Source organism: Sinocyclocheilus anshuiensis, unplaced genomic scaffold (assembly GCF_001515605.1).
Source record: "Sinocyclocheilus anshuiensis isolate Anshui unplaced genomic scaffold, SAMN03320099.WGS_v1.1 scaffold1534, whole genome shotgun sequence".
In the NCBI taxonomy this organism is placed as follows: Eukaryota; Metazoa; Chordata; class Actinopteri; order Cypriniformes; family Cyprinidae; genus Sinocyclocheilus; species Sinocyclocheilus anshuiensis.
In genome coordinates, this window is record NW_015544232.1 from 905,232 (window position 1) to 917,142 (window position 11,911).

The 11,911-nt window shown below is 36.6% G+C and overlaps 1 protein-coding gene across 2 annotated transcripts in view; it reads left to right on the forward strand.

Moving 5' to 3' along the window:
• LOC107697539 (uncharacterized) overlaps positions 1 to 9,744 on the forward strand; it is a 34,836-nt gene extending 25,092 nt beyond the window's left edge. For both annotated transcript variants that reach the window (XM_016498335.1, XM_016498336.1), the window contains 2 exons: positions 2,692 to 2,745; positions 8,898 to 9,744. In XM_016498335.1, coding sequence (XP_016353821.1) covers positions 2,692 to 2,745; positions 8,898 to 9,023 — 180 coding nt within the window. In that variant the 3' untranslated portion in view covers positions 9,024 to 9,744. The remainder of the gene's footprint in view (positions 1 to 2,691; positions 2,746 to 8,897) is intronic.
• Positions 9,745 to 11,911: the final 2,167 nt, after the last annotated feature.

An 11,911-nucleotide genomic window follows, 5' to 3' on the forward strand; every position in this document is an offset into this window, starting at 1 on the left:
AGGAATGAAGTTATGGAACCATTTGCATATTCAGCAGATTTACAGCCTGAAGGGAACATCAGATTCTTAGTTCAAACAGACCTTTGTAAAAAGGTACAAATTATGCCTAAGGTATCAACTAATAAGACTAAATCTGATACTTGCACGTCTCGTCTGTCTGAAAGAGGCTTGATGCAATCTGAAGGTTCAAGTTGATCTTTGCTGAAGTTGGTTGATGAAAAAGAACCAGTTTGAGTCAGAGAATCCCAGTGAATGGAAAGTCAAGGCCGAAGCCTGGCACGAACTTAGTGGGTTCTTAGCAGCGTTGGAGCTCACATTTTCAAAAATATATATTGTGTGTTTGATTGGTCCAGACGCTACAGTGCCATTTATTTGAAATAATTTTCCAAGCAGAACATTTTGCCAAAGGTTCAGATAAATCAATAGATACTTATAATAGATTAGAATAGATTATTATAAATCAGTAAGCACTGTTCTATTAAGACAAAACACTATAGACACTTTTGGTTTCTTCAAAAGTACTGGAAACTGTGGGTACTCTGCATAGACACCTGTATGAGCTTGAGGGGAAGTGACTTCATACAGCCATCAAAAAATAAATAATATAAATAAATAAAACCTTAGGACCAGTCATTGTGACAATTCCTTGGAAAAAAAGAAATACTACTTAAATGCTTTAATTCCGAAGACCATCTTAGATTACTTTCTGGTGTAAGATCTCTTCAAAATAGTGTTTCAGACCAACAGTGCTTGTTAACTCAATGGCTGAGTTTGAAAACAATGCAAGACAAATGCACACAACTATACTTAGTCAGACAACTCCATGTGCTCCAGGGCTTTGTGCCCACCACCTCCAGAGAGAAAGAGAGGATGACAGATGTCAGCCCCCTCTCTCACTTTAAACAAAAGCCCAATGGAGTGAATCTGTGAGTGAATGAAACAGCAAAGTAGGACAAGTAAACCTAGTAGTTTTGTCTTCAGGTGTTCAAATATACAGGCCAGATTGTGCCAGGTGGAAAAAAAGGATATGTGGAGACAGAATGCGCAAAAAGGTGAGAACAGAGAGAGAGGGGAGTAGAATGACCATATGACTCTCAGAGTGCACTGCGTGTGTGTGTGTGTGTGCTTGGTCAAGTGGAATGGGAGGTGTTGATGGAAAAACAATATGGGAAACTATTCAGGTTAGCTGCTAAATGCTCATTTAGCTTTAATGTTTAAAAACGAAATCCATTTTTAACTAAAAACATACTCAAAATAGTAAGTCATCATTATTGCCTGAAGTTGTAAACGTGTCCAGCCTCAACTTACTACGTATCGCACGTTTAATTCTATACGACAGCTGTTATGGTAATATGCTGTGCTACATTTGGCCTAGTGTCGTGTTAGTTTTTCATTATTAATCCTTACCAACTAATCCATTCCTGCACATATGCAGTTACTCATATCTCAAACGCAGGGGTACAGCTATTGTTCGAGTGAAATGAATGGTTTGTCTGACAGATGTCTAAATGCTGCCCTCCATGGTTGAGTGAACTTGACAAACATTATCTCCTTTTTTGGGAACTTTGAAATGAGGCCGAGCTCATTTCAAACTCCACTTGGGCTTTAACCATGGCTGCCTTCCAGTCACGCAGATCTGGACAATTCCTGGGTTGTTGTTTTTTTTTACCGGGATTTTCCCTTGTAGAACAAAGACACTGCTTGAAATGTGCATTAATCTTCCTATTGGTTTTTCTCATAGATGTATTACTATATACAACCTCTAAAAAATGTTGGTTGTTTTCACGGTAACGAAAAACCCTGTTTGTAATATAATGCATTTAAATGATCGCTAAAGAAACAGAGGGATATTCCATCATCATTAATGGTGGGTTGCCATTGTTGTGTATGACATTCTTTCTTTTGTGGAAATGAAAAAAAAAATGTTTTGCAGCATTTTCATGCTGCTTTTTTTCTACTGAACAAAAGCATAAAGAGTGAATGAGATTTGAAGTTCAAGATAATCAGTGACTTAAATGTTGTCTGTTCCTCGTATTTATAAAAATGAATATAACGCATGAGTCTTTTGGACTACTTTTATGAACTGCCTTTTGTCCATTGACAGCCCTGGTCCTTGATGGAGCCTGAGCATTCTGCTAAACATCCCCTTTTTGTTCTTCAAAAGAAAGAATATCACACGGTTTGAAATGTGGGTAAATAATGTAGAAATGTTTATTCATAGCAGGTTTTTTTTTTTATCATAAAATTTTGTATCTTTGAGGATCACTGATTGTTTTTACTGTAATGATCAGCTTAGACTGTTAGGTCCTAAGTGCACTGTTTTTAAAACGAACTGTAAAGAAACAGAGTTAACCTCTGTTCTTGAGTCACCAGGCCTCAGTTTAGCACTAACAGTAGAGTTCTGGGTAAGGAAAGCAAACAGATTTCCATGGTTGTCCTGAGGGGACGGCCCACAGGATATTTTGCTCTGTTACATAAAAGACTCATTTGTTTTGGTAGCCACAGTAGCCCAGAAATTCCAGGGCTCTTCCAGAACAGCTCAAGGGCAAAAAAGCAGTAAATGTTTATACTGGCAATATGAAAACGTGTTCCTCATTGTGCTGTTGTGTGGAGTTTGGCTTTGAATAGACTTATGGAAGGCTTATGTAATTCCTTTTAACCACAATTTCTCCTTTCTGCTTTTTGTTTCAGAAAATGCTTCTAAAAAAGAACTGTGGAGGAAAAACAAGGACTATTAAGATTCGGGTGAGTGTGTAAAAAAAAAAAAAAAAAGGTCTCTAATACAGTGGCCCCAAAAAAGTGTTCATATGAATGTCACTGCAATAGTTAAACAAAATATTAAACCTAATATTAAACAAAGTGTCATTTGTTCGCACAAAGCACACTTTTCAAAAATACAATTTGACAAAAAGAATTACAAAAAATATATATGCAATTCAAAATCTTGTAAAGCATGTTTATAGTTAATGTGTTGAACTTTTTGTAACTGCAATGTTTTTGTAATTCCGGTCTTGGATCAGGTTTTATCTAATCAAACAATACATGATTTCTTTAAATGAGGGTGGTTAGATTTCTTTATAAAACATGACATGTGAGCAGGCCTTGTTTTGGCAGTGCGCTGGAGCTTCACCAAAGCGCACCCGCTGATCCTCATAGCCATGGTCGTGGACCCCGAGTGTTTCTTTGGCCCTCATCACACTGGTCCAGAAGGCCCGAGCTCAATGATGCCAGTGTGTGACGTCATTATGAGCTCGGCACCTTTTGGACTGCAGAACAGTGTCTCCTGCTTGCCTCCTACCGCCATGCATGGCACAGGAACTGGAGCACTCTTGGGCAGCCCTGGCTACAGACCAGGAGTCAGAGAAATGAATTAGAAACACAATCTGTGTCACCTCTTAGGGGCCCCTTACAAGAAAAAAAAAAGATATTAATACCATTTAATTTTTTGAAATACCTTTTGGTAACATTTAAGTCTCATATTCACAGAATGTTGCAGCACTAAAATGTTATAATAAAAAAAAAATAATAATAATTTTTAGCTTCCTGAAATGCAGATTTACCTCCTGTAAAATGTTCTGTTTGCAAAATAATTGTTATGTATGGTCTCTCTACTGAACGTCCAGAAACCTCCATTTCATCTGCAGGAGATTGGATGACCATTTTTATTAGATTAATGGAAAGAGGTGAGGAGATGAGCAAGGGATGAAAAGGGAGAGGGAGAAGGAAGTGTGCGCATGTTCGGATGAAGTCATTTTCCATTTATAGAGTGCCGGCTGTTGCAGGATCTATAGCCATAGAGAGAAAGATGTTCATCGCTTCACTCCTCTGCTTTGTTGTTGTTGTTTTCAACTTTCTTTCACTCTTCCCACTCTCTTTGCTTTCCCACTCTCTTTTCCTTTGCCTCTTGTCCTTGATTGCTGACTCTATATTATCACATTATGTATATCTGTTTGATCAGACATGCTCAAAAAATCCTCCATGGGTGGCCACATCTTCTGTTCCTTTCAGGCTCACTATTTCTTTTCCTTCTCCACCACTTTTGCACCAAGCTTATTATTGTTTAGTATTTTCAAATTTTATTTTAAGTCACTCACCTCTAAAAAAGCAAAACCTTTTATATTTAAATTCTCCAATGTGAATGCAGCAATGTAATCTGCCATATATTCCACAAAATTATGCTGTTACACCAGTGGTGTGCAGTGTACTAAAATGAGGAGGCAAAGTCCACTTTCTCATAATTTTTGTAGTCCAATTTAAATTTGTGTTTTATTTCTTGTTGATGTTTCTGTGTTAGACACATGGGAAAGCATGGGACATACCTTATGCTTGGAACAAGCAATCAACACCATGATATATTTGTATGGTTATATCAACATACTTTTGATATGCTGGGGATAGGCTTCAGCACTCCTTGTGACCCTATTAAAGGGTATAGAAAATAGATGGATATTATAACATACTACTTATTAGTCACATCAGAGTCTTACAATGTTTATGTGCTTTTTAAAAAACATTTATACATCATAAACAATAACTCATTAGTCCGTAAATCTTTGAAAAATGTGGAATGATGGTCACAGCTCAGTTAAAATGAGACTGAAAGAGACTGCTAAATATGCATTTTATGCATATTTTGATTTGAATGAGATTGGAAATGGTTTTGTTATTTATCCTGTAATTTTTGTATCCACTGATCTATTCAAGCCAGTTTTCAGACTTGTGAAAATTATAACCATATCACTTTCACAGGGTATTAAGCTAAACAGTGATAAGTAGACATTGATTCCTCTTACATAACTTCTGTTCTGTATTTCTGCTTTAAAATTAGACCACACTTTATGACCTCAAAGACAGGCAAAATATCCATAGTAAAATATCCATTGTAGTATTTGACTGTTTCATGAAAACCAAGGATTCAGAAGTATGTCTGAATTCTTAGTTTTCATGAAACAGTCAAATACTTGGATGGTTTACTACAATAGATATTTTACTATCCGGTGAGACCATGGGAGAGAAGTTGTGAATAGCAGTGAAGTAACTCAGCTGACGTTGTCAGTGTTTTTCATCAGTTATGAAGCAAGTTCAATATTAGCTGTAACCCAGTTTTACAGAAGACAAGTGTCATTATTCAGCTCGATTTAATTCAACATTTTTTAATTCGTTAAATAACTGTCAAATGTTGCAAAGTTTATCGGTTATAAAATTAGTTTAAGCTGCACTGTAAAAAAATATTTTTTTGAAGTTGTAAGTTAACATTATTGGAGTGTTTTACATGAAAATTCTATTTCAGTCTTTCTACGTCACAATCAATATTACTTGCCATTTCTTTGTAAATAATTGTGAAATGTACTAGATATTTCTGAGTAAATGTTGTTTCTACACCATTCTTTTTTCAGTCTCTATGCAGCTCTACAGAAGGCAATAATGTCATTGCATTGCAAAGTTAGTGACATTATCCAGCTCTATTCTCATCTGATAGTGTGGTTAAAACCATAATATTACTGAATATTAATTGTCTATTAAGCCCCTAAGCCCCTAATTCATACTTTTTTGTTTGTTTGATTCATTTCTCATTTATTTCAGTTTGTGAAAATGTTTTTCAATCAGTAGTTTGTCTTTTTGTTCTAATATACAAAAATAACCCTATAATAATACTTCTCTCCCACTCACTCTCCCCTGTCTATCTTTTCCCAACTGCACATGTAGTGGTTGGGCCCCTCGTATTATCTCAGAGCCCCTGTCTCTCTGCTGGCCAAGCTCCAGGTGAGCGCTGGAGATGGAGAGGGAAGCGGCTATCTGGGGGCCTGTTAGGGGAGAGGAAAAATCATCATGGGGATTTGAGGTCTGGGACATGACCAGAGAGTATGAGGGCTCAGAAACAAGAAAGCAGTGAACCAAAGAAGGAGAGAATGGGAAAAAAAATCCATAGTGGATGAAGCCAGAGAAGACAAACAGTCTCATTGCCTGGATGAGTTTTGGTCCAAACTTGTTGACAAGACAGATGTTAGGGGTTGAGGGGTTAAATCTTTCCCATGTATGAGTGGTGTAGTGTGTAGTGTAATGTTTTAAATGCATTATGTGGTTTTAAAATGTACCCGTAAAGCCTGATCTATTTGTTATTATTAGTTTATAATAATTAGTCTTCCTAAAGTTGCAGGTATTTGTCAGTCTGAAGGCCTGTGGAGCTATTTAAAGGGGTCATATGATGCAATTTCAAGTTTTCCTTTCTCTTTGGAGTGTTACAAGCTGTTCGTGAATAGATAAGATCCCTAAAGTTGCAAAGACTAAAGTCTCAAACCCAAAGAGATATTCTTTATAAAAGTTAAGACTCGTCAACGCCCTCCTAAAACGCCTCGTTTAAACACGCCCCCACATGTCTACGTCACTGTGTGAGAAGATTTGCATAACGCCGCCCAAATGTTTACGCAATGAAAGAAGGCGTAACTTTGATTCTCGCTGTAGTATTGTTGCTGCCACTGCCGCCATGTCGTGGAGACGCTGTGTTTCGTTGTGAAAGCGAAACGACTTTGTTTGGTCTTTCAAAAGAGGACACAACTAGACACAACTCAGTGGTTAAGTTGTTTACAACACTTTTCCAGAACAGTTCAACCCAAATATTCAGATGTGTGCAGCGCATTTTACGGAGGACTGTCCGGCCGGGACACGGCATCACAGTATGGTAAGGGGCGTAACATTTACGTCACACGCTTGAGGCATCCGGCCAATCACAATGCACTGGATAGCTGGCCATTCAGAACACACCTCGCTTTTCAGACCGATGAGCTTTGTAAAAATCGACGCGTTTCAGAAAGGCGGGGTATAGCGGAGCAACAATAATGTACAGTTTTTTTAACCTTAAACCGCATAAACACATTGCATTACACCAAATACACAAAATAATGTTCTTTTTAGCAATGTCATATGACCCCTTTAAAACATAAAAATAAAGGAAAGTATTTGATAGTTTGTCATTTGCTGTTAGGAATGCATGGATGAAACCAGTTTAAAATGATTAAACTCCGAACATTGCTTCCTGAAGGGAGATTCATGGAAAACAGCTGCTTGTAGAAAGTAAATGGAATTATGAAGCACTGCAATGAAACCCTGAGGCCTCCTTTTTTATTTTGACGAAGTGTTGATCTGACCCCTTGATGGATTTGAAAACCTCAAACAGAGTGGCTATTTGACAGGAAAAGAGCTTAACCTTGTGGTACAAGCCTATATATCTTTGTGAGTTGTGCAGTTTAAGCCAGGCTAGATTTAGCTGGCCATATGTGAAACATATTAACAGCTTCTTTCATTGCCCAGGACAGGAACTCCTCCTTTCTCTGGGGTTTTTTCAGGTTTTTGCTCATTTGGTTTTACTCAGGTTTTTTGTTTTAAGGATCATTTCAGTCATGTAAGCCGGTGATGATACACTAGAGGAACATTTTAGTTTAAGTTCGCCATGTTACCCATAGTACATGCAAGTTAAAGAGTTTAACATACAAAGATTCCAAGAAAATAGTTTAGTGAATTAATAGTAATACATTCTTTATTCTTTACATAACTTTTTTTTTTCACAACTATGGTCGCAAGTTCCATCGTTACTAACAAAGTTCGACGATTATGTTTTCCAAAACCATAGTTCCAAAAAACATTCGCTAACAGCTTTACAAATGTGTGTGATTGGATCTACAGCTCTTTGATTAATTAGCAGAAATTGTTACTCCCCCACCTACATGTCATTGATGACCAGTGTTGGGGAAAGTTACTTTTAAAAGTAATGCATTACAATATTGCGTTACTCCCTAAAAAAGTAACTAATTACGTTACTTAGTTACTTTTTATGGAAAGTAATGCGTTACGTTACTTTTGCATTACTTTCGTGTTACTTTTTAAATATGAGCAGGGCTTGATTGTTTTTAATATAAAAAGTTCTATTTATAGCAAATGTAAAAGCCCTTTCACACCAAAAAGTGTAATGAATAAACCTCAGGCTGAAGGAAAAGTAAAATCACGTCTGTACAGTAGAACACAGGAGAAGAAGGTTCAACACTCTTCAGCCATAAAAAAACAATGAAGCACAATTGTTAGTTTATCTAAAGTAATTTTTGCTTATTAGTATGATTGAACTGGATCATCAAAGGTCAGCAGCAAAGACATTAGTTAATAAAATGGGATTAGATACATTTGTGTTATTTAACATATTTAATTATTGCAGGTTTGCGTCATATTCTGAGTTTCATTTTCCAGCAGGATTTGGCACCTGCCCACACTGCCAAAAGCACCAAAAGTTGGTTAAATGACCATGGTGTTGGTGTGCTTGACTGGCCGGCAAACTCACCAGACCTGAACCCCATAGAGAATCTAACGCGAAGAGGGCTTCTTGGGGCTTATTGCTTTATTCAACATTATTCCACCGAAAATCTGTAAATCCAAGTAGACGACCAAGAGATGATGGTTGGGCTGACAAATAAGCAAACTGATTGTAATGGATTGCTTATGTTCCACAAAAATCTCTTTCATAGCAAACTGTGGTAGTAGTCTTTGTCAGAAAGTGTGAAGGTGGATTGTATCGATATTGCTTTGTACTGTTGTGTAACACATCCTCAATATTTAATTTTGTGCTAAATGTTCTCACAAATTCAATACACTCCACTGCACTGGAAGTTGTGGGGGCCATTTAGGGGTTGAGATATAGTCAAATTGCCTTCTTGCAAATGCCTCCCTCAGCCTAGACCATCACAAAGGGGTGCTCAAGAGTACCCTTTCTGAATCATAAAATGACGAATGGTACTCCTTACAGTCTTGTAGACTTCATGGACACTCACTAATAAATCAAATCCAGTTTCTTCCCACTTCAGCTTCCAGTCACCTTCATATCTTTTTGTTTGTTTGTTGTGGTTCCCTCACAGAACCTGAGTGGTGGCCGTCACGCACCCCGATATTCCTACGATCCATCCATCTTCGCTTTCCGCCCTCTGAGCAACGCTCCAACCTGCAGCCCCCTGCTCTCTGCTGAGGAACCTCCGTGTGCTTGAGGGAAAGGTCTGGAAACTCGCAGAGACAAAACATCACAAATTTGTGGACCAAAAATCCCCAACATAAAGACAATGTTTGTTTGCATTGCCTTATATTTTGCAGGATATTAGTGTGAACAAAAGCCCTTGTGATAAGGCCTGTTGACAAAACAGGAAATGTGATCAGGGCCAGAATGTAGAAGAGGAATGAGGAGACGGCAACCCTTTGCCTTTAGCCGTCTCATCCTCTTTATCTCTCAGGAAACCCACTTAGAACTTATTATAACGACAAGGCCATGACCACTGCACTATCTTTTAAACCACAACTAAATGGTTTGGTTTCTGTGATGTGTTTAACAGGAGTGAGCAGAGATTAGTCAGTGGTTTGTAGATAACGTCTCATGATTGGGCCACATGGTTATGTTGAGATCATCGGATTGAGAGTAAAATGTAAGACCACATTTAGGTTGCATTTGGTTTAGACAGCAAAATGTGATGAGAGACAATCAGTTTAATGCCAGAATGGGCCTTAATTAATTTTTGATAAAATAGTTTTTCGATCTATAAACAATGTAAACCGGAAAGCTAACAATCACATATGATGACAACACAGGCCAGATAGTCCAAGTCATTGTTCAACTTCAGATGTTATGTAAGTCTGACCATAACAATGTATCAGTTATCAGAGCTGATTATCTGATGTGTATTCCAAAGTAATTAAATCTTAAGTGAAGAACGAGAAAAAAACACTATACTAGAATCGTACAACATCATATATTAAACATGCGCCTTACTATGTAGCATACTCAAATATATATATATATACATACATACATACAGTAGTCAACATTTGAAGTGGATCAAAACCTTTCATCAAAGTTAACCTAAAACCAAAATGTGCTCTTGTCTTAGGACAACTTTGATTAACTTTTTTGATCCACTTAAAATGTTGACTACTGTGGGTGTGTGTGTGTGTATATATATATATATATATATATAAAACGTTCGTTTGTGTTAGTTTGCATTGATTCATTTCTGGAAAAAAAAATCTTCTGGTTTATTAATCACACTGGAAATAAAAGGTCAAGTTGAACACAGTGTACTGTGGGATATAGTATTCTCCAGAAAATGTGCATACTATTCACACTATACAAATAACATACTGCAAAAATAGTAAGATGAGTATGCTAGTATACTATTCCAAACATAGCCTGTGTTATCCTGATGTGTAAAAAAATGAAGTACAGAACTCAACATGTGATCTTAAATAGGGACAGCAGGAATCCTATCCATGCAGTATATTTCAGAACCAATCCTTCTGAGGATTTTGATTGTGGATGTAATGTACTTAGCAGCATACTTCAATACTTTTTACTGAATGTAAACTGCAGTTGTAACCCGTGTAAGGGTCAATAAGCTAGGCCAACCAGAGGGTGAACAATAAGGACAATTGCTTGTAGTTGCATAAGTTTCACCTAGGTGTTACGTGTATCTATGTGAAACAAATACAGTATTTTTGAAATATAGCTATAGGGGCATATAGTACAGTACATGCTTGCAACATGTGAATATTTGTCCTTTTCTTTCTCTGTACCTCAAATGAGGGGAATAAATGCTTCTTCCCAGTTTGTGTGTTGTTACTTCACTTCAAATACTTTACTACTACTACTACTATTTCCTAAACTATTTTGTGAGCTAAACTATTTCCCTAATATTTACTATTTATATAACAATTTTGTTATTTCACGGTTCTCTGATGTTGGTTAATTGGTCACAATTTGCAAGTTAACAAAATATATATTTTTAAAAAATGATTTACATTTCATTTTAAAATTATTTTATTATTCAGAGGTTAATGACTGACCAAAATAACATTATTTTGTCGTACATTATTATTTGAACGGTTAGAAGTAGTTTTAACTCTTATATATTAATATATTACTGTTGTTATAATAAATTGTTTATTTTAAATTTATAATACTTACTTGCGTAAACAAGTGGCATCTAAATGTTCGTGTCTCATTTTACCCTGATTACATAAATATGCCTCTCAAAAGCCACTTTCCACTTTCATGAGAGTTGTTCATGTAATAAAGTGTTTGTGTGAAGGTTCTGTTCTTTTTTTTCCTGTGTATGTGCGTGTGTCTGCCAACATTGCAGGTTCCATATCCACCCTAAACGAGCATTCTCATTCCAGCGTGGGCTGATTCCACAGGCCTATAAATGTGCCAGATCCCAAACAGAGCAATAAGCTGTGTATTTGTGTACAGGGAACCGGAGAGTGACGTCAGTGCCCAGCTATGATGAGGGGCTGAAGAAAGTAAGCCAGGAATGAAGACATCAAGATGGGTGTGTGCAGCCTTTAAATTTGATAAGCAGTGTGTACACACTCAGTTTAGAATTTGCAATGGGTATAGTTAATTGCAAATGGCACATTTGTAAAAACCCATCTAAAGTGATCTAAAGCAGTTGTGTTGCAAATAGCATTTGTGAACCTCATTCAATATGATGATTCATAGTTTTTAACATTACATTTAAACAAACGTTTTGTCAGCTGAACAATTGGCATGTTACATTGACCACACTGAAACTCTGTCTCTCACAACTTCCTGTCAAAAAATTATGACACTACCTTTACTTTAAGGTCTATGGAGTGAGGCAGTGCTCAGGTATAAACATTAATATATATATATATATATATATATATAATCAACAAGAGAGCAATGATATGTAAGTGCTAAGTCTCAGTTAGCTTAACGCAGTACACGTAGCGAGTTATTTTTTAAATTATATAATAAATAAAAAGAAAATAGATAGAATAGAAAAAGAATAGAACAAGCTAGTGTTGGAGGCCTTTTTTTTTGCTTTTGTTAACTGTATAATAAATACAAGAAAACAAATAGAATGCA